At 37.7% G+C, this 24,074-nt stretch overlaps 1 protein-coding gene across 5 annotated transcripts in view; it reads right to left on the reverse strand.

Moving 5' to 3' along the window:
- Positions 1-24,074, reverse strand: part of CNTLN (centlein) — a 353,870-nt gene that overhangs the window by 215,093 nt on the left and 114,703 nt on the right. For 3 of the 5 annotated variants that reach the window (XM_054501408.2, XM_054501409.2, XM_063650530.1), the window contains exon 6: positions 14,003-14,136. In XM_054501408.2, the coding sequence (XP_054357383.1) occupies positions 14,003-14,136 (134 nt within the window). Of the gene's footprint in view, positions 1-13,998; positions 14,137-24,074 lie in introns of all 5 variants that reach the window. The other 2 variants (XM_063650529.1, XM_063650528.1) reach the window with 1 other exon arrangement.

Below are 24,074 nucleotides of genomic sequence, written 5' to 3' on the forward strand. Positions count from 1 at the left end.
AGCCAGCGAAACCATGAATCCACCAGAAGGAAGAAACTCCGAACACATCCAAACATCAGAAGGAACAAACTCTGGACACGCCGCCTTTAAGAACCGTAACACTCACCACAAGGGTCTGTGGCTTCATTCTTGAAGTCGGTGAGACCAAGAACCCACCAATTCTGGACACACTACCCTGCCTGGGAAACCACGCTTTTTCCAGAGATCCATGCTACCCACAGATCAGGACATCCCCCAATGAGCCCATGCCACCAGGGCCTTGGGTCCCAAGTGCAGAGCTATCCAGATTCTTGGCAGCCTCTTGGTGGCCTCTCAGCAGCCAATGGGTTGGCAACTACCTATGACTACCAACTTCCTAGTGGAAGGGGTGGTCATCATCACCACCCTGCCTTTTGCCTAAGATGCCTGAGTTCCCGGGGAGTAGGGGCAAGGGGTGGCAGCCATCACTGCAGCTCCAGTCTACCGATTTTCCCCTGCCAGTGCCAGGAAGACTAGATGGTTTGGACCCAGACGGAATTCCCCACAGCACTCACAGTGGCTATGGCTATGGCAGATCATGGCCAGACTGCCTCTTCAGGTGGAACCCTAACTCATCCCTCCTCACTGGGTGGGGCCTTCCTGCAGGAATTTCAGTAACTGCAGCCAGGGGTTTAGGGACAGAACTCTGATGTCCCTGGGACTGAGCCTCTAGTGGGAGAGGCAGCCACAGTATTCACAGATTAGCAGACTTAGACTTTCTCCCTGCCAGCTCTGAGGAATCCAGGCAGTCCAGATGATTGGGATTCCCCACAGCACAGCACACCTGCTCCGCCAAGGGGCAGCCAGAATGCCTCATTAAGCAGGTCCCAGATCCCCTGCCTCCAGACTGGGTAAGACCCCCAACAGGGGTCGCCAAACAACTTATACAGGAGCATTCCTGTTGGCATCAGGTTGGTGCCCCTCTGGGACGAAGATCCCAGCCAGAGGAAGTAGCAGGCAGCCATCTTTGCTATTCTGCATCTTCCACTGTTGATACCTGCAGGTGCAGAAGGGACCCAAGTGAATAGGGTCTGGAGTGACCCCCAGCAAACCACAGCAGCCCTACGGAAGAGAGGCCCAAATATTAAAAGAAAAACAAAAAGCAACAACAATAACAGCATCAACAAAAAGGTCCTCGCAAACTGAAAGATCAAAGCTAGATAAACTCACAAAGATGAGAAAGAATCAAGGAAAAAACAACGAAAACTCGAAAAGCCAAAGTGCCTCTTCTCCATATGATCATAATACCTCTCCAGGAAGAGCACAGAACTGGGCAGAGGTGGAGATGGATGAACTGACACAAGTAGGCCTCAGAAGGTGGGTAACAACGAACTTAGCTAAGCTAAAGGAGCAGGTTCTAACCCAATACAAAGAAGCTAAGAACCATGATAAAACATTACAGGAGCTGTTAACCAGAATAATTACTTTGAAAGGAACATAAATAACCTAATGGAGTTGAAAAACACAACCTGAGAACATCACAATGCAACTATAAGTATCAACAGCCAAATTGACCAAGCAGAGGAAAGAATTTCAGAGCTTAAAGACTCTCTTGCTGAAATAAGACAGGCAGACAAGATGAGAGAAAAAAGAATGAAAAGAAACAAACAAAACCTCCATGAACTTTGGGATTATGTAAAAAGACCGAACCTATGACTGACTGGGATACCTGAAAGAGATGGGGAGAACAGAACCAAGGTGGAAAACATACTTCAGGATATCATCTAGGAAAACTTCCCTAACCTAACAAGATAGGCCAACATTCAAATTCATGAAATCCAAAGAACCCCAGTAAGATACTCCATGAGATGATCAGCCCTAACACACATAATCATCAAATTCACCAAGGTCAAAATGAAGGGAAAAAATGTTAACAACAGCCAGAGAGAAAGGGGAGATCACCTACAAAGGGAAACCCATTAGACTAACAGCAAACTTCTCAGCAGAAACCCTACAAGCGAGAAGAGATTGGGGGCCAATATTCAATATTCTTAAAGAAAAGGATTTCCAACCCAAAATTTCATATCCAGTCAAACTAAGCTTCATAAGCTAAGGAAAAATAAAATCCTTTTCAGAGAAGCAAATGCTGAGGGAATTAGTCACCACCAGGCCTACCTTGCAAGAGCTCCTGAAGGAAGCACTAAATATAGAAAGGAAAAACCACTACTAGCCACTGCAAAAACACACTGAAGAACAAAGACCAATGACACTATAAAGCAACTACGTTACCAAGTCTGATAAATAACCAGCTACCATCGTAACAGGATCAAATTCACAGACAACAATATTAACCTTAAATGTAAATAGGCTAAATGCCCCAATTAAAAGACACAGAATGGGAAGCTGGATAGAGTCAAGACTCATCAATGTGCTGGATTTAAGAGACCCATCTCACGTGCAAAGACACACATAGGCTCAAAATAATGGAATGGAGGAAAATATACCAAGCAAATGGAAAGCAGAAAAAAGCAGGGGCTGCAATCCTAGTTTCTGACAAAATAGACTTTAAACCAACAGAGATCAAAAAAGACAAAGAGGGGCATTACATAATGGTAAAGGGTTCAATTCAATGAGAACTGCTAACTATCCTAAATATATATGCACCTAATACAGGAGCACCCAGATTCATAAAACAAGTTCTTAGAGACCTACAAAGACACTTAGACTCCCACACAATAATAGTGGGAGACTTTTAACACCCCACTGTCAATATTAGACAGATCACCAAGACAAAATTAACAAGGATATTCAGGACGTGAACTCAGCTCAGGATCAAGTGGACCTGAAAAATATCTACAGAACTCTCCACTCAAAAACAACAGAATATATATTCTTCTTGGTGACACATAGCACTTACTCTAAAATCAGTCACATACTTGGGAGTAAAACACTCCTCAGCAAATACAAAAGAACTGAAATCATAACAGTATCTCAGAAAACAGCGCAATCAAATTATAACTCAAGATAAAGAAACTCACTCAAACCACACAACTACATGGAAACTGAACAACCTGCTCCTGAATGACTCCTGGGTAAATAATGAAATTAAGGCAGAAATCAAGAAGTTCTTTGAAACCAATGATAACAAAGAGACAACACACAGAGTCTCTGGGATCCAGCTAAAGCAGTGTTAAAAGGGAAATTTATAGCACTAACTGCCCACATCAAAAAGCAAGAAAAATCTCAAGTTGACACCCTAACATCAAAACTAAAAGAAATAGAGAACCAAGAGCAAATAAACCACAACACTAGCAGAAGAAAAGAAATAACCAAGATCAGAGCAGAATTGAAGGAGATACAGACATGAAAAACCCTTCCAAAAAAAAATCAATGAATCCAGAAGCCGGTTTGTTGAAAAAATTAATAAAATGGATAGACTGCAAGCTAGACTAATAAGAAAAGAGAAAAGAATCAAATAGATACAACAAAAAAATGACAAAGGGGATATCACCACTGACCCCACAGATATACAAACAACCTTCAGATAATACTGTAAATACCTCTATGCGAATAAACTAGAAAATCTAGAAGAAACAGATAAATTCCTAGACACATACACCCTCCCAAAACTGAACCAGAGAGAAGCTGAATCCCTGAAGACACCAATAACAAGTTCTGAAGGGGCAGTAACAAAACCCTACCAGCCAAAAAAAAAGCCCATGACCAATGGATTTACAGCTGAATTCTATCAGAGGTGAAAAGAGGAGCTAGTACCATTCCTTCTGAAACTATTCCAAACAATTGAAAAGGAGGGTCTGCTCCCTAATTCATTTTATGAGGTCAGTATCATCCTGATACCAAACCCTGAGAGATACAACAACAAAAATGAAAACTTCAGGCCAATATCCCTGAACACCGATGCAAAATCCTCAAAAATTAGCGAGGCGTACTGGAAGCGCCTGTAATCCCAGCTACTCAGGAGGCTGAGGCAGGAGAAGTGCTTGAACCTGGGAGGTGGAGGTTGCAGTGAGCCAAGGTCACTCCATTGCACTCCAGCCTGGGCAACAAGAGTGAAACTCTGTCTCAAAAAAACAAACAAACAAAATCCTCAATAAAATACTGGCAAACAGAATACAGCAGCACATTCAAAAAGCTTATCCACCACGATCAAGTCAGCTTCATTCCCAGGATGCAAGGCTGGTTCAACATACACAAATCAATAAATCTAATTCATCACATAAACAGAACTAAAGACAAAAAACACATGATTATCTCAATAGACACAGAACAGGCCTTCAATAAAATTCAACATCCCTTCATGTTAAAAATGCTCAATAAACTAGGTATTGATGGAACATACCTCAAAATAATAAGAGCCATTTATGACAAACCCACAGCCAATATCATACTGAATGGGCAAAAGCTGGAAGCATTTCCCTTGAAAACTAGCACAAGACAAGGATGCTCTCTCTCACCACTTCTATTCAACATAGTATCGGAAGTTCTGGCCAGGGCAGTCAGGCAATACAAAGAAACAAAGAGTATTCAAATGGGAAGAGAAGAAGTCAAGCTGTCTCTGTTTGCAGATGACATGATTCTGTATCTAGAAAACCCCATCATCACAGCCCAAAAGCTTTCTAAGCTGATATGCAACTTCAGCAAAGTCTCAGGATACAAAATCAATGTGCAAAAATCACAAGCATTCCCGTACGCTAACAATAGACAAGCAGAGAGCCCAATCATGAATGAACTCCCATTCACAAATGCTACAAAAAGAATAAAATGCCTAGGAATACAGCTAACAAGAGAAGTGAAGGAGTGAAGGACCTCTTTAAGGAGAACTACAAACCACTGCTCAAAGAAATAAGAGAGGGCAAAAACAAATGAAAAAACATTCCATGCTCATGGATAGAAAGAATCAATATCGTGAAAATGGCCATACTGCCCAAAGTAATTTATAGATTCAATGCTATTCCCATTAAACTACCATTAACATTCTTCACAGATTTAGAAAAAACTACGTTAAAATTCATATGGAACCAAAAAAGAGCCCGTATAGCCAAGACAATCCTAAGCAAAAAGCACAAAGCCAGTGGCATCACACTACCCAACTTCAAACAATACTACAGGGCAACAGTAACCAAAACAACACGGTACTGGTACAAAAACAGACACATGAACCAATAGAACAGAATAGAGATCTCAGAAATAAGACCGCACATCTACAACCATCTGATCTTTGACAAACCTGACAAAAACAAGCAATGAGGAAAGGATTCTCTATTTAATAAATGCTGCTGGGAAAACTGGCTAGCCATAAGCAGAAAACTGAAACTGGACCCCTTCCTTATGCCTTATACAAAAATTAATTCAAGATAGGTTAAAGACTCATTAAATGTAAAACCCAAAAGTATAAAAATCCTAGAAGGAAATCTAGTCAAACCATTCATGTTATAGGCCCGGACAAAGATTTCATGACAAAAACATCAAAAGCAAATGCAACAAAAGCAAAAATGGACAAATGCTATCTAATTAAACTAAAGAGCTTCTGCACAACAAAAGAAACTATCATCAAGTTAACAGGCAACCTACAGAATGGGAGAAAATTTTTGCAATCTATCCATCTGACAAAGGCCTAATATCCAGAATCTACAAGGAACTTAAATTTACAAGAAAAAAAAAACAACCCCGTTAAAAAGTGGGCAAAGGACACAAACAGACACTTCTCAAAAGAAGACATTTATGATGCCAACAAACATATCAAAAAAAGCTCAACATCATTGATTATTAGAGAAATGCAAATCAAAACCACAATAAGATACCATCTCACACCAGTCAGAATGGATATTATTAAGAAGTCAGCCAGGCACGGTGTCTCACTCCTGTAATCCCAGCACTTTGGGCGGCTGAGGTGGGTAGATCACAAGGTCAAGAGATCGAGACCATCCTGGCCAACATGGTGAAACCCTATCTCTATTAAAAATACAAAAACTAGCTGGGCATGGTGGCACACACCTGTAGTCCCAGCTACTCAGGAGGCTGAGGCAGAAGAATTGCTTGAACTGGGGAGGCATAAGTTGCAGTGAGCCGAGATCGCTCCACTGCACTCCAGCCTGGCAACAGAGCAAGACTCGGTCTCAAAACAAACAAACAAAAAAATCAAGGAACAACAGATTCTGGCAAGGCTGTGGAGAAATAGGAACGCTTTTACACTGTTGGTGGGAATGTATATTAGTGCAACCATTGTGGAAGACAGTGTGGCGATTCCTCAAAGACCTAGAACCAGAAACACCATTTGACCCAGCAATCCCATTACTGGGTATATATACCCAAAATAATATAAATCATTCTATTATAAAGATACATACACGTGTTAGGTTCATTGCAGCACTACTCACAATAGCAAAGACATTGAATCAACCCAAATGCCCATCAAAGATCGACTGGATAAAGAAAATGTGGTACATATACAACATGGAATATGATGCAGCCATAAAAAGGAACGAGATCATGTCCTTTGCAGGGACATGGATGGAGCTGGAAGCCATTATCGGCAGCAAACTAACGCAGGAACACAAAACCAAACACTGCATGTAGTGGGAGCTGAACCATGAGAACACATGGATACAGGTAGGGGAACAATACACACTGGGGCCTGTCAGTGGGGAGGGTGGTGTGCAGGGGGAGGGAGAACATCAGGATAAATAGCTAATATATGTGGGGCTTAATACCTAGGTGATAGATTGATAGGTACTGCAAACCACCATGGCACATATTTACCTATGTAACAAACCTGCACGTCCTGCACGTGTATCCTGGAACTTGAAACAAAATTAATTAAAAAACAAAACAAAACAAGACATCTAAAAGGAATGGGGGTAATAAAATTAAGAAAAACGAAATGTAATTGTGAATACTCAGAGGAAGAGTATACCTCTCAGTAGGAGTAACATAAGAACTTAGAAGAAAAGTGAAGAAAAAGTACAAAAAATAAGCCATTATGCCGCTGTGAAATACCAATAGAAAGCCAAGATGTAAGGACATCTCTGTGAGGGCAGGAACATTTTTTCTTCACTGCTATAAACAGAGCACCTAGGACAGTTCCTGTCTCTTATTAAATATGTGTTGTTGTATGGGACACATCTTATGCATCTTTTGAGATTCAACCTCAGCTAGCTACTAGAATTTTGAGTCCATTTCTCTTCCTCAGCCTACTAATTACTACATCAGCCTACCAAATATATACAGTTCAAATGACTCCATCACGTGAGGATAACCAGCTGCATGCCTAGAGTCTTTTTCTCTGTTTACCATTTCCAGACTGGGATAAACAATGCTACTATACAGGGGATGGTATGAACAACAAACTGGAAGACAAAACACAAAAGGAAACCACAGAGATAAATTATCTTCTTCTATCTGATGGCTTGCTCTAGGGCACAGTTTCTCAGTTCTTGGGTGGCTAAGTCAGTGACCTGATGTCTTCATGGTTTATCATGAAGCAATGGCCAGAACAACAATGCATTACGTTGAATTACTTTTTATCCTTCCCTGCGTCAGATTCTTGTTCTTTTGCCCACTCTTTACTGGAAGTGAGTCTCCCAAGTAATCAGTATGTAATCCCTGACTCAGGCTTTGTTTACTAGGCTATGTGAAAACAGTTGTTGAATGAATGAAATGAAAAAGATAATAAAAAAGGATTGATACAAAGAAAAAAAATGCCATCATAGCTTTAAATCCATAATGAGAGTAGTTATAAGCAAAATCAAAGTTATGGAACATAAAATTGTTAGGTTCAAACTTGAAAAGTTCCTCTAGATACAGATCAAAGGGAATTAAGGAAAGTCTAGGTTAGCTGAAAGAGAAGATACTGAGAACCAACAATACGTCTTCCCACCTCATGAAGGATGTTGAATTCTGTAGAATATATTTTACTGCTGAAATGTAAATCTAATAATCTTTCAGTTACTAGTGATTGTTTTAGTCCATTTTTGCTACTTATAACAGAATCCCTAAAACTGGGTAATTTATAAAGAAAAAGGAACTTATTTCTTACAGAAGTCCAAGGTTGAAGGATTCCATCTGCTGAGGACCTTCTTCCTCGTGGGGACTCTATGCAGAGTCCTGAGGCAGTGCCAGACATCACATGGCGAAGAGGCTGAGCATACTAGCTCAGGTCTCTCTTCCTCTTATAAGGCCAACAGTCACATTCCCCCCCATAATAACCCATTAATACCTGAGTGGATTAATTCATTCATGAGAATGGATTAATTCATTCATGAGAACTGGATTAATTCATTCATGAGGGCAGAGCCCTCATGACCCAACGGCCTCTTAAAGGCCCAGTGTCGCAATTCTGCCACACTGAGGACCAAATTTCAATATGAACTTTGGATGGGACAGATATTCAAACCATAGCAGTGATGCTGTCTCAGAAGTTGAGTAGGCCATGTGATTAAATTAGGAATATCCCTTTAAAGACCAGGTTTGATAGGAAACAGAGGGTTTCGAGCAGCTGCTCTACATAATTCTGCAGAAAAAAACAAAACAAAACAAACAAAAAAAACCTGACACCTTCCAAAAACAAAGATCTATGGCTTCTTCACATTACATTTGCTTTTCTCTATTTTAAGAACCAAACTGGAGTATCAGACTGTAGTGGAAATAGGCTATTCTCCTGGAAAAAGGTGAAAAGCAAAGGCAAATCAAACAATGGCTCCTTTAAAACATTTGCAAAGACTCTCATTTCACTGGCCAAAATAAGTCACATGGCTAAATTGGATGCCAACAGGGGCAGAAAAGCATATGGTAGCAACAGGGAAAGCCCTGGTAAAAATGGGCCCATGAGATGAATCAAAACAAACAGGATGGAATGAACAAATCAAGAGTAAAAAGTTTAGTGATGAACACTGAAGTACTATATAGAATTATGCCTAAACATCTGTGTTCACTGTGGTTATACAAGAGAAGATAAATGCTGTAATTCTTAAGATACAAATTGGGGGGAGTCAAAATGGTTGAATTTATGTGCTCATTTCCAGAGTATACAGAGCAGAGTGCCAAAATCAACTAGAGATGAAATGTAGTTTAAAAAATAATAACATGAATCGCCAAGGTTTTTCATATCAGTTTGTTCTTAGTTTTAGAAAGATAGTGTTCCTTATAGAGAAAAAGTAATTATCTAAGATGTAATAATCTCAATTTCACATCAGAGAGCCTTATTGTTTCATTATATGGAAAAAACCCTAAAATTATTAGTTACCAAAAGAACATGTGCAATATAGTCCCTTTTATTTAAAAACATCTGTCTACCCAATCTTCAATTTATAAATAGGGACAGAGAAAAATCTAGAACAACGCTCACAGAATTTTATGGCTGTTATTTCTCTAGGGATGCATTTTTAGTCTAACGTTTTTTTCTTTTACCTTCTTTGTACTTTTCTGTACTGCATGTATTTATTTTTATATAATTCACGTTTATCATTTATACCAAAATAACTATAGCACAATTCACAGTAAAAACAAAACAACTTATTTTTATCCACCAAAAAAAGCTGTACAGTAAAACTATATGCAATAAAAGAAAAATCATTTGAAAACTACATGGGAAGGAAAAATTACATTTAAAGTAGTAACAAGAAACATGAAAGAGCTAGGAATAAATTTAATGAGAAATGTTCAAAATCTGTTTGAGGAAAGACACAGAGGTAGACTGAAACAAATGGAATGACACACCACACTCTGGGACAAGAAGACTGAACATCATAAAGATGTCAGTTCTTCTTAGATTATTGTAAATTTTATGTGCTAATAACATACCAAAGAAAAAATAAGCAAGTTTACTCTAAAGTTCATATGCAAAAACTAACAGGGAAAAATGGCCAGAAAAGTTCTGAAAAAGGGTAGTAACTGACAATGGGCCAATCTTCATCATCTCTACTCTGCTTAGCCTAAGAGCCCAACCTCTCTACAGACTAGTTATACTGCTCCTTGTTCTCTGGCTGTGACTGAATTTCATCAGTTGGAGGCACTAGCAGGTGATTCCAGGGTAAAGGAGAAAGAGGTCCAGTTATTTATTTACCCAGCTCACTCTCTGCTGAGCCACAGTTTGATAGTGCCTGTGTTCCTCTGTCTAAGGTTATTGGTCTTATTGGGCAGCTTCCGTCACAGGATACTAATTCTTGTCCCTTCTGGCTAAGGGTGGTAATGGTTTCCTGTTGTTGATAATCGATGGTCAGTATTTTCTGAATCTAATATCTATTCAGAGAGAACTGGTATCTTTATCATAGTGAGTCTTCCAAACCATGAACTTTGTTATTTCCCTGAATATATTACACCTTCTATTTTTCTCAACATTTGTAGAATTCTCTGAATAGAGGTAATACACATTTTTCATTATATGTGCTCTTCATACCTCCAGTAATATTGTAAATTCTTGAGTTTATTTCCTAATATGTTTTGCTGGTATAAAAGATGCAATTAAGTTTTAATATACTGACCATGTATCCACCAAGCATGATAAACTTATTAGTTTAAACTATATATAAATTATTTTGGGATCTCTACGTGAATTAATCATGTTTTACCAAATAACTAGGATTTCTGCTTTCATTTCTAGGTCTTATATCTTTTTATTCTTCTTTCCTTACTACATACTTGTTATTTCTGACTATGTGCTAGACCCTATTTTGTAAAACTTTAGATATAATTTAAGTCCAGATTATTTTATCATTCTCCAAAGAAAACTCACTTGCTTCTGCTAAGCATCTGAGAAAACCAGCAATCCAGATGTATTAATCCAATTTCAGGATTCTGTCTGAAGATTTTCTGAACCAAAATTATGACTGCACTGTCTTGACTCAATTTCTAACAAAAATTCTCACCTCAATTGTAGAACCATTACCTATTCAGGTAAAAGTTTTGGTTAGGCAATTTAATGGTTATCCTTTTAAATGCAATGGGTAGGTAAATATATTCATATGCTCTATATAGATTACAGACACGTACATTGTTATATATGCATAGAGTTGGACTTCCATATCTGTGCTTTCTGCTTCCACAAATTCAACCAACAATAGATCAAAAACAATAATTTTAAAAATATAACAAAACAATGCAAACAAAAAATACAGTATAACAACTATTTATATAGCATTTACATTGTATTTGATACTATTAATATAAGTAATCTAAAGATTTGAAGTATACAGAAGGATGCACATAAGTTATGTGCAAATACTGCCATTTTATTATAAAGGGCTTGAGCATCTGTAGATTTTGGTATCCATATTGAGGCCTGAAACCAATCCCCCACAGATACCAAGGAATGACTATATATACTTATTTATACTGTAACCTAGGCAAAAATCATTTGAGGTAGAGTTCGCAAAAATATCCTTTAGCACAATGGGTGACATGGATCAAATATTCAATAAAATATAAATGACTATGAACTTCAAAGAAAGAAATCCATACAGAAACAGTAGCTCCATCATTTATCAGTGAGGAAAAGTGTATCCAAATAAGAAAGTGCCTAGACCACTTTTTCCACAATTATGGCTTTATATGTCTTGATTACAACATAAAGATTCAATAAACTGGGACTGGTATATCATAACCACCCTCTCCCAGTGAAATAATGATGAAAGAAAAAGACACACAGTATATCCAACAGTAATCCTCATACAAGATAACTTAGGAGACATACTGTAGACATCTCAACTACTACCCTATAATGAGGATTCAAGACAAAGTCCACTGCTCCAAACTACCAACTCTGTGCTATTATTCTTCTCCTGTGTGAGTCCTTTTTTTAAAAATTTCAACTTTTATTTTAGATACATGGGGTACATGTGTGGTACTATTACCTGGCAATATTACTTGATGCTGACATGTGGGGTATGGATCCTGTTACCCAGGTGATAAATATAGTACCCAACAGGTAGATTTTTCCACCCATGCACCCTCACTCCCTTCACCGTCTAGTAGTCCACAGTGTCTACTGCTCCTACGTTTATGTCGATGGCTGCTCAATGTTTAGCCCCCACTTATAAGTGAGAACATGAAGTATTTGGTTTTTTGTTCCTGCATTAATTCACATAGGCCATATGCCTCTATGAGTCCTTATAATCAAACTCTTAGAATTACCCATGGCCCACTAGCTATTATTCTTTTACTATTGTATAAGAAAAAATGCATGCGAGGATATTCTTGCTTTATTTATAATAACTTATAGGTCTTGCAATACACTAAATTTAAATATACAAACTCACGCAAAATGTAGAACAAAACATAGTTGTTATATCCCATGTCCTTAACACTGCACTGTATCCTAGAATGAACACCATGTTTGTTCTAATAGCCTAGCACCATCATACTCTAAAATGTAAAGGTCTTTGTTGAAATATTTTATGCAGTTCTAGATGTTATATTTTAAGAAGAAGATTGACAATATGGAAAACAGTAAGAAAGGTGACCCAAAACATGATAACATCTGTGAAATATGTACATGGAAAGTTTATGTAAGAAATAGGAGTAGCTGATCAATTAGTGAAAAAATGTTGTCATTGATAACCGTCTGAGACCACTGAGCTATGCTATAGAATAGGGATTAGATGGTTTCTGAGATTCTCCAGATAATAAAACTACAATAAATGAGTGGGAATTATAAAAAGGCAAATTTCAACTAAGTACATGTAAAACAATGTTCAAAAATTTAAACAATATAAAACGAAAATAGCAGTCTTGAAAAGCATCACAAACTTTTAAACTAAGTTTTCAAGGAAAGACTAAATGCTATGCTATCTTACTGGGAAGAGGATAAGAATAAATAATAATTTTTAAATTTCATCCAAATCTAAGATTCTATTCCTATTTAGAATTACTTTTCTGACTTCATTATTGTTTTAAAAATAATTATAACATGAGTTGATATGTCAACCAGTCTATCATCTATAAAGTTTATACTTTTCCTCACCCTTATGATGAGAAGGTTTTTAAAATGTGATACAAGGAATCTGTTAATGTCCTAATTCATTTTAATTTTATTGGCTTCAGTAATGGTAAATAGTTTCTCATCCAAGCTAAATTCACAATGGCATATTTAAATTTACAAAACTGTATTTTGCCTAATGGAACTATAAAAACTACCTCATAAACAGCACTAACATGACCCCCTTACCAATGCCCACTAACATGAAGGAAAATTCCCAGACAAGTTTTACCAAAGAACTCCACCCAATGTGTACCAGAATGGCAGTGATGTATCTATCATTTATTTATCACTTAGTTTTAAATTAAAATAAATTATACAATCAAAGTCTATGATATACCTCTAGAAGCACACCTTCGATCCCATGCTCTGGTGCTACCAAAATAAATAAACACATACATACAAATATGCATGCATGTCCATTCATGTGTGTGGATGGATAGATAGATAGATAGATAGATATTGATCTATGAACCAAGGAAAAGTTCTGTCTTAATTTATTCTCTCTCATAATATTTTCTGGAAAAGGTAATTACAAAGTAAATTAATAGTTTCAACATCTTTAAAAAACACTTAGAAATACAAGTGTATCGTGCTTACTTTTTCAAGTAATCCAACTTTATGAATAGTATTATAAAATCAATTATGTTGATATAGAAAGATTGCTTTAAAACAAACTATATAGAATATAATAAAATTAAAGTCAAAATTTGTTTCTCAGTTATTATTGTTCACTGTAACAATATAAGCACCATATAACACATGGCTAGAAATGTTAGAAGAAAACAATGAATGAAAGCATTGCAATGTCCTTGTTAAAAACTGAAACTAGGGTACCCCTTGACCATGCTCGTCCAATCCTGTAGACCCACTCATTCTTCCAGGCAATTTTTCAAATTAGTGTAAATAACTCCAGATTCTCAATGCACAAACATATATAACCATAGAAAACATAGTTATTATTTTAGGGTGTTAGTAGTAAGTATAAATGCTATCATTCTGAATAACTAATGACATTTCTATGATGTTAAATTAAAAATTGAATATACTTGCCTGACCAGGGTAATATCCATATCCTTCTGGATAAGTTCAGTCTGTTTATTACTCAACTGTAATGATAGAGCATTATATTTACTCCGTGATACTTCAACTTCTTTCCTTGCTTCAATTAAATTGTCTTCAAAGGCCTAAAATTAGAGTGCTTATATCAATAATCAAACATAATAAATACTACATGTAACAAAACATCTGTTAAATTTAATTATTCTACAAAATGACAGAGAAAAACTGACACTTTTAATTTTTTCACTTACTTAAAATAATTTTAACACAAACAATAACTTTTATACCAGTCACAGATTTTTTTTTCAGAAACTTAAAAATATCATGGCCTCTTGGTGTAAAAGTTAAGAATTTGAAGTAAATAAACTAGAAGATATGTATAAAAAATGTAGTTATTAAATTATTGTATAATAAAGTAATACATTAGCTGAACAAAAATGAACTTTTACTTCAACATTAATCACAACAAATTATAGACATTTACTTATTTCCATTTTCTCTGTTTGAAGTGCACATACACAGATACATTTCAAGAAGGACAGTGCTTCAAAGACATCAAAAAATTTTTTCAAAGTTTGAGACTCAGATCGTGTTCAATTCTCTTGACTAGTGAAATTTACCTAAAGTTCTTGAAAGGTGATCTTTTCCTCCTGATCATTCTCTAAATCTTTTTTCATTGTGAAAGGATTTTAAAATTAGATGTTTTAAAGAATACATTATAAAATTAATTTTAATTACTTTTGCAAAGAACTAAATATATATCTAAATAAAGTATGCCAACAGAAACATCATACATTCATTATTTCCAAACATAAACACCGAGTTTTAGATAAAGCACTAGAAATTCCTAATTATCTGTTAAAAAAAAAAAAAAGACAATGATAGATAACAAAGGTAGACAACTAGACGGAGGAAGGAGAGGAAAACAGGGGAGAAAAGAAGGGCAGAAGGAGGGAGGGAGGGAAAGCAAGCCTTTTTAAAAGCTTACTGTATCTTTGTGCCCAACATATACAGAGGTGGCAGATGTTCAACTACTGACAGTTAGGACTAAATGCATTGTTATGCTTAGCAGGGGAAAGAATCCAAACTCAGAAAATTAAACTGGGGACTACAGAAGGGCTCTCATACTCTTAAAAAGAAGCCAAAAACAGATTATGTCTATGGTCTGGAGACACAGAAGAAATTTTTTAACACACCACAGATAGGATCTGGGTAAGCTGCTCATCTCAAGATTCAATCTGATTTCTGCCAAATATCAGGGAGGGACAAGATGCCTCAGGCTAGAAAGAAGATCTAGCTCCAGACTGAGGTACCCAAAAGTACCAGGAACCTCAAAATAGCTTAAAAGGGATAAACAAACACCAGGGGAGAAACAGAGGATGGTAAAACATTCCCATCAAGACAAACCCTTCAAAATCTAACCTTCAAAAACAGAGTCAATGAAGTGAACAATCAGAAATAAACATTATCCGGCCAGGCGCAGTGACTCATGCCTGTAATTCCAGCAGTTTAGGAGGCTGAGACGGGCAGATCACGAGGTCAATAGATGGAGACTATCCTAGCCAATGTGGTGAAACCCCGTCTCTACTAAAAGTGCAAAAATTAGTTGGGCATGGTGGCACGCACCTGTAGTCCCAGCTACTCCGGAGGCTGAGGCAAGACAATCGCTTGAACCCGGGAGGCGGAGGTTGCAGTGAGCTGAGATCGCACCAAAGGAAAGAAAGGAAGGAAGGAAGGGAGGGAGAGAGGGAAAGAAAGGAAAGAAAGAAAGGACAGAAAAGAAAGAGGAAGGAAGGAAGGAAGAAAGGAAGGGGGGGGAGTGGACACTATCCTAGCGAAATGCAAATATGGGAACCAATTCAAAAGAACTATATACAGAATATACTAAAATAGACAAATATTATGAAGCAAAAATGGAAGAACCAGGCAGCTAATGTGAAAAAACTATTTTACGTGAAGAGTAGACACAGAGGAACCAAATCAAAAATTATTGAAATAATCCAGCCAAAGCTGAAGGTGGCTTGATAAGTAATAACAGAGGTGGTGAAGAGTCAAATTTAAAATATATTCTGAAGGTAAAAATGACAGGACCTGATAGACTGGATTAAGAAAATGTGGCACATATACACCATGGAATACTATGAAGCCATAAAAAATGATGAGTTCATGTCCTTTGTAGGGACATGGATGAAATTGGAAATCATCATTCTCAGTAAACTATTACAAGGACAAAAAACCAAACACCACATGTTCTCACTCATAGATGGGAATTGAACAATGAGAACACACGGACACAGGAAGGGGAACATCACACTCTGGGGACTGTTGTAGGGTGGGGGGAGGGGGGAGGGATAGCATTAGGAGATATACCTAATGCTAAATGGCGAGTTAATGGGTGCAGCACACCAGCATGGCACATGTATACATATGTAACTAACCTGCACATTGTGCACATGTACCCTAAAACTTAAAGTATTATAATAATAATAAAAAAAAGAAAAAAAAATGACAGGACCTGTTGATAAGTGTCTGTGGAGTTGAAAGATAAAAACAGGAATTAAAGATCTCTCGTAGGGATATGGCCTGCGAGCAAAGAGGTGAATGGTAGGTCCATTCATCATGATAAAGCAGACTACCAGAAAGATAGGCTGAAAACAGAAATCCAAATGTCAGCTTCTGGTGGATATAATATATGTATTTTAATCATTAGAAAATACTAGAACAAGTTTTCCAGTAAGTATAAAAATCTAGAACAATTTTTCATGAAAAACCTAAATTACTAGAATGGAATCAAGAATAAGTAACAGAACTTCATTTGTAATACTAAGCAAAGAAAGAAAGAAAACGCAGTACGAAAATGCACCCCTCAGTACAGGTGGTCCTAAAGCTAGCCCTCACACAGAATTCCAGCCTGGCTTTCCATTTTTGGAAGGTCAGTGAACAAGACCATCCTGGCTAACACGGTGAAACCCGGTCTCTACTAAAAATACAAAAAATTAGCTGGGCGTGGTGGCAGGTGCCTGTAGTCCCAGCTACTCGGGAGGCTGAGGCAGGAGAATGGTGTGAACCCGGGAGGCGGAGCTTGCAGTGAGCCGAGATTGCGCCACTGCACTCCAGCCTGGGCGACAGAGCAAGACTGTCTCAAAAAAAAAAACAAAAAAAGAAAAAATAGAACTCCTCTCTGAAGGAAATGCCCTTGATATTAATATAAAATTAAGGTAAAACTTTTCATTGTTTCCCACTATATATTGTTCAGTTTTGAGCCATGCGACTATATTACACATTCTAAATTTTAAAATTCAAAAAAAGAAAAAATAGAAAATTTCAAAAGGATAATTTAAAATGTTACAAATATCAACACATTTAATCAATTATATAAAGCTGACTCACAAAAACACCTTATCTGGTCCTAAAGGTTTAAAGGAAAAGTCTATAAACATTTCAATAAATGAATAACCCCCATCTTGTGAGAAACGTTACACAGAATTTAAAAAGGATGTTCTCAACTCATTTTATGAAATGACCTGTTATCCAAGTTAGAAAGGGAAGGACATAAAAAGGAACATTTCAGGGCAATATCACTTAGGCATATAGATGCAAAAATCCAAAATAAGCTATACTAGTATTAAAGAAAGATTTGGGTAATTTACTGAGATTATTTGGTTCCAGAAATACAAGGATGGCTTAACATTAGAAAATCTATTAATATAATTTACCACATTAAGAGATTAAAGGAAAAAAATATGAAGATGCCAATAGAGTCAGAAAAATCACCCAAAACAATCCAACACCTTACGATTTAAAAACAAAAAAAAAACAAAATAGGAATACAGAAGAATTTTCTTACTTTGGTAATATGAATGCCAAAAATCAGCAAAAATGATAATTAATGGTGAAATGTTCATTAAAAAATCAAGAACAAACTTGTTTTATATTAAAATTGTCCTGGGGATTTTAGGTAATATACTAAGAGAAGAGAAAAAAGAAAAGACATTAAATATACAAATATTAACAGAAAGAGTAAACCATTCTTATTAGCAGCCAATATGATCTTCCACCAAAAAACAAAAACAAAGTGTAAGCACTTAGAGCTAGAGTTGAGCAAGATTATAAGACAACTGTGCAAAACTCAGATGATTTTCTATATAACTAAACATTTATAATACCAACAAAAAACAGAAAATAACCAGAAATAAACCTTACAACCAATGAACAATATAATTACATGAAGTCAAAAACAAAAACACTTGTGTGACTCACGTTAATACAATATTCCCTTTATTGTGGTGGTCTAGAACCAAAATAATGAAATAGAGTAGAACAACACTATAGAACAAATGGAACTAAAAGAATAATACGGAATATTCCACTCAACAACAGAATATACATTCATCTTAACGGCACACAAAACATTCTCCATGACAGACCATAAAACAAGGCTCAACAAATTTTAAAATACTAAAATTATATGACGTATTTTTTCTGATCACAATGTAATAAAACCAGAAATCAATTACAGAAGGAAAACTGGAAATTTTTCATCCACGTGGAAATTACACAAAACATTCTTAAACAACCAATTGACCAAAGATGAGATCATGAAAGAAAGAAATTAGAAAATACCTTGAGACAAATAAAAATGAGAAAATATACCAAACCCAAAACTTATGGGATGCAGAAAAAGGAATGGTAAGAGGCAAGTTTATAGCTTTAAGTGTGTAGTACATTAAAAAAGAAGAAAAATCTCAACAACCTAAATTTACACGTTGGAAACAATTAGAAGAAGAACAAATTGAACCGAAAGATAGCAGAAGAAAGGAAATAAGAAGGATTAGAGTAGTGATTAATTAAATAACAAAACAATAGAAAAAAATTTTAAATAAGAGTTGGATTTGGAAGAGATATTTAAAAATTGATAAAGGTGGAGCCAAGATGGCCAAACAGGAACAACTCCGGTCTACAGCTCCCAGCGTGAGCGACGCAGAAGACGGGTGATTTCTGCATTTCCATCTGAGGTACTGGGTTCATCTCACTAGGGAGTGCCAGAGAGTGGGTGCAGGACAGTGGGTGCAACGCACCGTGCGCAAGCCGAAGCAGGGCGAAGCATTGCCTCCCTCAGGAAGCGCAAGGGGTCAGGGAGTTCCCTTTCCTAGTCAAAGAAAGGGGTGACAGACGGCACCTGGAAAATCGGGCCACTCCCACCCTAATACTGCGCTTTTCCGACGGGCTTAAAAAACGGCACACCAGGAGATTATAACCCGCACCTGGCTCAGAGGGTCCTACTCCCACAGAGTCTCGCTGATTGCTAGCACAGCAGTCTGAGATCAAACTGCAAGGCGGCAGCCAGGCTGGGGGAGGAGTGCCTGCCATTGCCCAGGCTTGATTAGGTAAACAAATCAGCCAGGAAGCTCGAACTGGGTGGAGCCCACCACAGCTCAAGGAGGCCTGCCTGCCACTGTAGGCTCCACCTCTGGGGGCAGGGCACAGACAAACAAAAAGACAGCAGTAACCTCTGCAGACTTAAATGTCCCTGTCTGACAGCTTTGAAGAGAGTAGTGGTTCTCCCAGCACGCAGCTGGAGATCTGAGAACGGGCAGACTGCCTCCTCAAGTGGATCCCTGACCCCCAAGCAGCCTAACTGGGAGGCACCCCCCAGTAGGGGCACACGGACACCTCACACGGCCGGGTACTCCTCTGAGATAAAACTTCCAGAGGAACAATCAGGCCAGCAGCATTTGCAGGTCACCAATATCCACTGTTCTACAGCCACTGCTGCTGATATCCAGGCAAACAGGGTCTGGAGTGGACCTCTAGCAAACTCCAACAGACCTGCAGCTGAGGGTCCTGTCTGTTAGAAAGAATACTAATAAACAGAAGGGACAGCCACACTAAAAACCCATCTGTACGTCACCACCATCAAAGACCAAAAGTAGATAAAACCACAAAGATTGGGAAAAAACAGAGCAGAAAAACTGGAAACTCTAAAAAGCAGAGCACCTCTCCTCCTCCAAAGCAACGCAGCCCCTCACCAGCAATGGAACAAAGCTGGACAGAGAATGACTTTGACAAGTTGAGGGAAGAAAGCTTCAGACAATCAAACTACTCTGAGCTACAGGAGGAAATTCAAACCAATGGCAAATAAGTTAAAAACATTGGAAAAAAATTAGACGAATGGATAACTAGAATAACCAATGCAGAGAAGTCCTTAAAGGAGCTGATGGAGCTGCAAGCCAAGGCTCGAGACTACTTGAAGAATGCAGAAGCCTCAGGAGCCAATGCAATCAACTGGAAGAAAGGGTATCAGTGATGGAAGATGAAATGAATGAAATGAAGTGAGAAGGGAAGTTTAGAGAAAAAAGAATAAAAAGAAACAAACAAAGCCTCCAAGAAATATGGGACTATGTGAAAACACCAAATCTATGTCTGATTGGTATACTTGAAAGTGACGGGGAGAATGGAACCAAGATGGAAAACACTCTGCAGGATATTATCCAGGAGAACTTCCCCAATCTAGCAAGGCAGGCCAACATTCAGATTCAGGAAATACTGAGAACGCCACAAAGATACTCCTCAAGAAGAGCAACTCCAAGACACATAATTGTCAGATTCATCACAGTTGAAACGAAGGAAAAAATGTTAAGGGCAGCCAGAGAAAAAGGTCGGGTTACCCACAAAGGGAAGCCCATCAGACTAACAGTGTGATCTCTCGGCAGAAACTCTGCAAGCCAGAAGAGTGTGGGGGCCAATATTCAACATTCTTAAAGAAAATAATTTTCAACCCAGAATTTCATATCCAGCCAAACTAAGCTTCATAAGTGAAGGAGAAATAAAATCCTTTACAGACAAGCAAATGCTGAGAGATTTTGTCACCACCAGGCCTGCCCTAAAAGAGCTCCTGAAGGAAGCACTAAACATGGAAAGGAACAACCAGTACCAGCCACTGCAAAAACATGCCAAAATGTAAAGACCATCGAGGCTAGGAAGAAACTGCATCAACTGACAAGCAAAATAAACAGCTAACATCATAATGACAGGACCAAATTCACACATAACAATATTAACTTTAAATGTAAATGGGCTAAATGCTCCAATTAAAAGACACAGACTGGCAAATTGGATAAAGAGTCAAGACCCATCAGTGTGCTGTATTCAGGAAACCCATCTCACATGCAGAGACACACATAGGCTCAAAATAAAGGGATGGAGGAAGATCTACCAAACAAATGGAAAACAAAAAAAGGCAGGGGTTGCAATCCTAGTCTCTGATAAAACAGACTTTAAACCAACAAAGATCAAAAGAGACAAAGAAGGCCATTACATAATGGTAAAGGGATCAATTCAACAAGAAGAGCTAACTGTCCTAAATATATATGCACCCAATACACGAGCACCCAGATTCTTAAAGCAAGTCCTGAGTGACCTACAAAGAGACTTAGACTCCCACACAATAATAATGACAGACTTTAACACCCCACTGTCAACATTAGACAGATCAACAAGACAGAAAGTAAACAAGGATACCCAGGAATTGAACTCAGCTCTGCACCGAACAGACCTAATAGACATCTACAGAACTCTCCACACCAAATCAACAGAACACACATTTTTTTCAGCACCACACCACACCTATTCCAAAATTGCCCACATAGTTGGAAGTAAAGCACTCCTCAGCAAATGTAAAAGAAAAGAAATTATAACAAACTGTCTCTCAGACCACAGTGCAAACAAATTAGAACTCAGGATTAAGAAACTCACTCAAAACCGCTGAACTACATGGAAACTGAACAACCTGCTCCTGAATGACTACTGGGTACATAATGAAATGAAGGCAGAAATAAAGATGTTCTTTGAAACCAACGAGAACAAAGACACAACATACCAGAATCTCTGGGACACATTCACAGCAGTGTGTAGAGGGAAATTTATAGCACTAAATGCCCACAAGAGAAAGCAGGAAAGATCCAAAATTGACACCCTAACATCACAATTGAAAGAACTAGAAAAGCAAGAGCAAACACATGCAAAAGCTAGCAGAAGGCAAGAAATAACTAAAATCAGAGGAGAACTGAAGGAAATAGAGACACAAAAACCCTTCAAAAAATTAATGAATCCAGGAGCTGGTTTTTTGAAAAGATCAACAAAATTGATAGACCACTAGCAAGATTAATAAAGAAGAAAAGAGAGAAGAATCAAATAGATGCAATAAAAAATGATAAAGGGGATATCACTACCGATCCCATAGAAATACAAACTACCATCAGAGAATACTACAAACACCTCTACGCAAATAAACTAGAAAATCTAGAAGAAATGGATAAATTCCTCAACACATACACCCTCCCAAGACTAAACCAGGAAGAAGTTGAATCTCTGAATAGACCAATAACAGGCTCTGAAATTGTGGCAATAATTAACAGCTTACCGACCAAAAAGAGTCCAGGACCAGATGGATTCACAGCCGAATTCTACCAGAGGTACAAGGAGGAGCTGGTACCATTCCTTCTGAAAAAGAGGGAATCCTCCCTAACTCATTTTATGAGGCCAGCATCATCCTGATACCAAAGCCTGGCAGAGACACAACCAAAAAAGAGAATTTTAGACCAACATCCTTGATGAACATTGATGCAAAAATCCTCAATAAAATACTGGCAAACCGAATCTAGCAGCACATCAAAAAGCTTATCCACCATGATCAAGTGGGCTTCATCCCTGGGATGCAAGGCTGGTTCAACATATGCAAATCAATAAATGTAATTCAGCATATAAACAGAACCAAAGACAAAAACCACAAGATTATCTCAATAGATGCAGAAAAGGCCTTTGACAAAATTCAACAACCCTTCATGCTAAAAACTCTCAATAAATTAGGTATTGATGGGACGTATCTCAAAATAATAAGAGCTATCTATGACAAACCCACAGCCAATATCATACTGAATGGGCAAAAACTGGAAGCATTCCCTTTGAAAACTGGCACAAGACAGGGATGCCCTCTCTCACCACTCCTATTCAACATAGTGTTGGAAGTTCTGGCCAGGGCAATCAGGCAGGAGAAGGAAATAAAGGGTATTCAATGAGGAAAAGAGGAAGTCAAACTGTCCCTGTTTGCAGATGACATGATAGTATATCTAGAAAACCCCACTGTCTCAGCCCAAAATCTCCTTAAGCTGATGAGCAATTTCAGCAAAGTCTCAGGATACAAAATCAATGTACAAAAATCACAAGCATTCCTATACACCAATAACAGACAAACAGAGAGCCAAATCATGAGTGAACTCCCATTCACAATTGCTTTAAAGAGAATAAAATACCTAGGAATCCAACTTACAAGGGATGTGAAGGACCTCTTCAAGGAGAACTACAAACCACTGCTCAATGAAATAAAAGAGGATACAAACAAAGGGAAGAACATTCCATGCTCATGGGTAGGAAGAATCAATATCGTGAAAATGGCCATACTGCCCAGGGTAATTTATAGATTCAATGCCATCCCCATCAAGCTACCAATGACTTTCTTCACAGAATTGGAAAAAACTACTTTAAAGTTCATATGGAACCAAAAAAGAGCCCGCATCACCAAGTCAATCCTAAGCCGAAAGAACAAAGCTGGAAGCATCACGCTACCTGACTTCAAACTATACTACAAGGCTACAGTAACCAAAACAGCATGGTACTGGTACCAAAACAGAGATATAGATCAATGGAACAGAACAGAGTCCTCAGAAATAATGCCGCATATCTACAACTATCTGATCTTTGACAAACCTGACAAAAACAAGAAATGGGGAAAGGATTCCCTATTTAATAAATGGTGCTGGGAAAACTGGCTAGCCATATGTAGAAAGCTGAAACTGGATCCCTTCCTTACACCTTATACAAAAATTAATTCAAGATGGATTAAAGACTTACATGTTAGACCTAAAACCATAAAAACCCTAGAAGAAAACCTAGGCAATACCATTCAGGACATAGGCATGGGCAAGGACTTCATGTCTAAAACAACAAAAGAAAGCAATGGCAACAAAAGCCAAAATTAACAAATGGGATCTAATTAAACTGAAGA

This window comes from Pongo pygmaeus, chromosome 13 (assembly GCF_028885625.2).
Source record: "Pongo pygmaeus isolate AG05252 chromosome 13, NHGRI_mPonPyg2-v2.0_pri, whole genome shotgun sequence".
In the NCBI taxonomy this organism is placed as follows: Eukaryota; Metazoa; Chordata; class Mammalia; order Primates; family Hominidae; genus Pongo; species Pongo pygmaeus.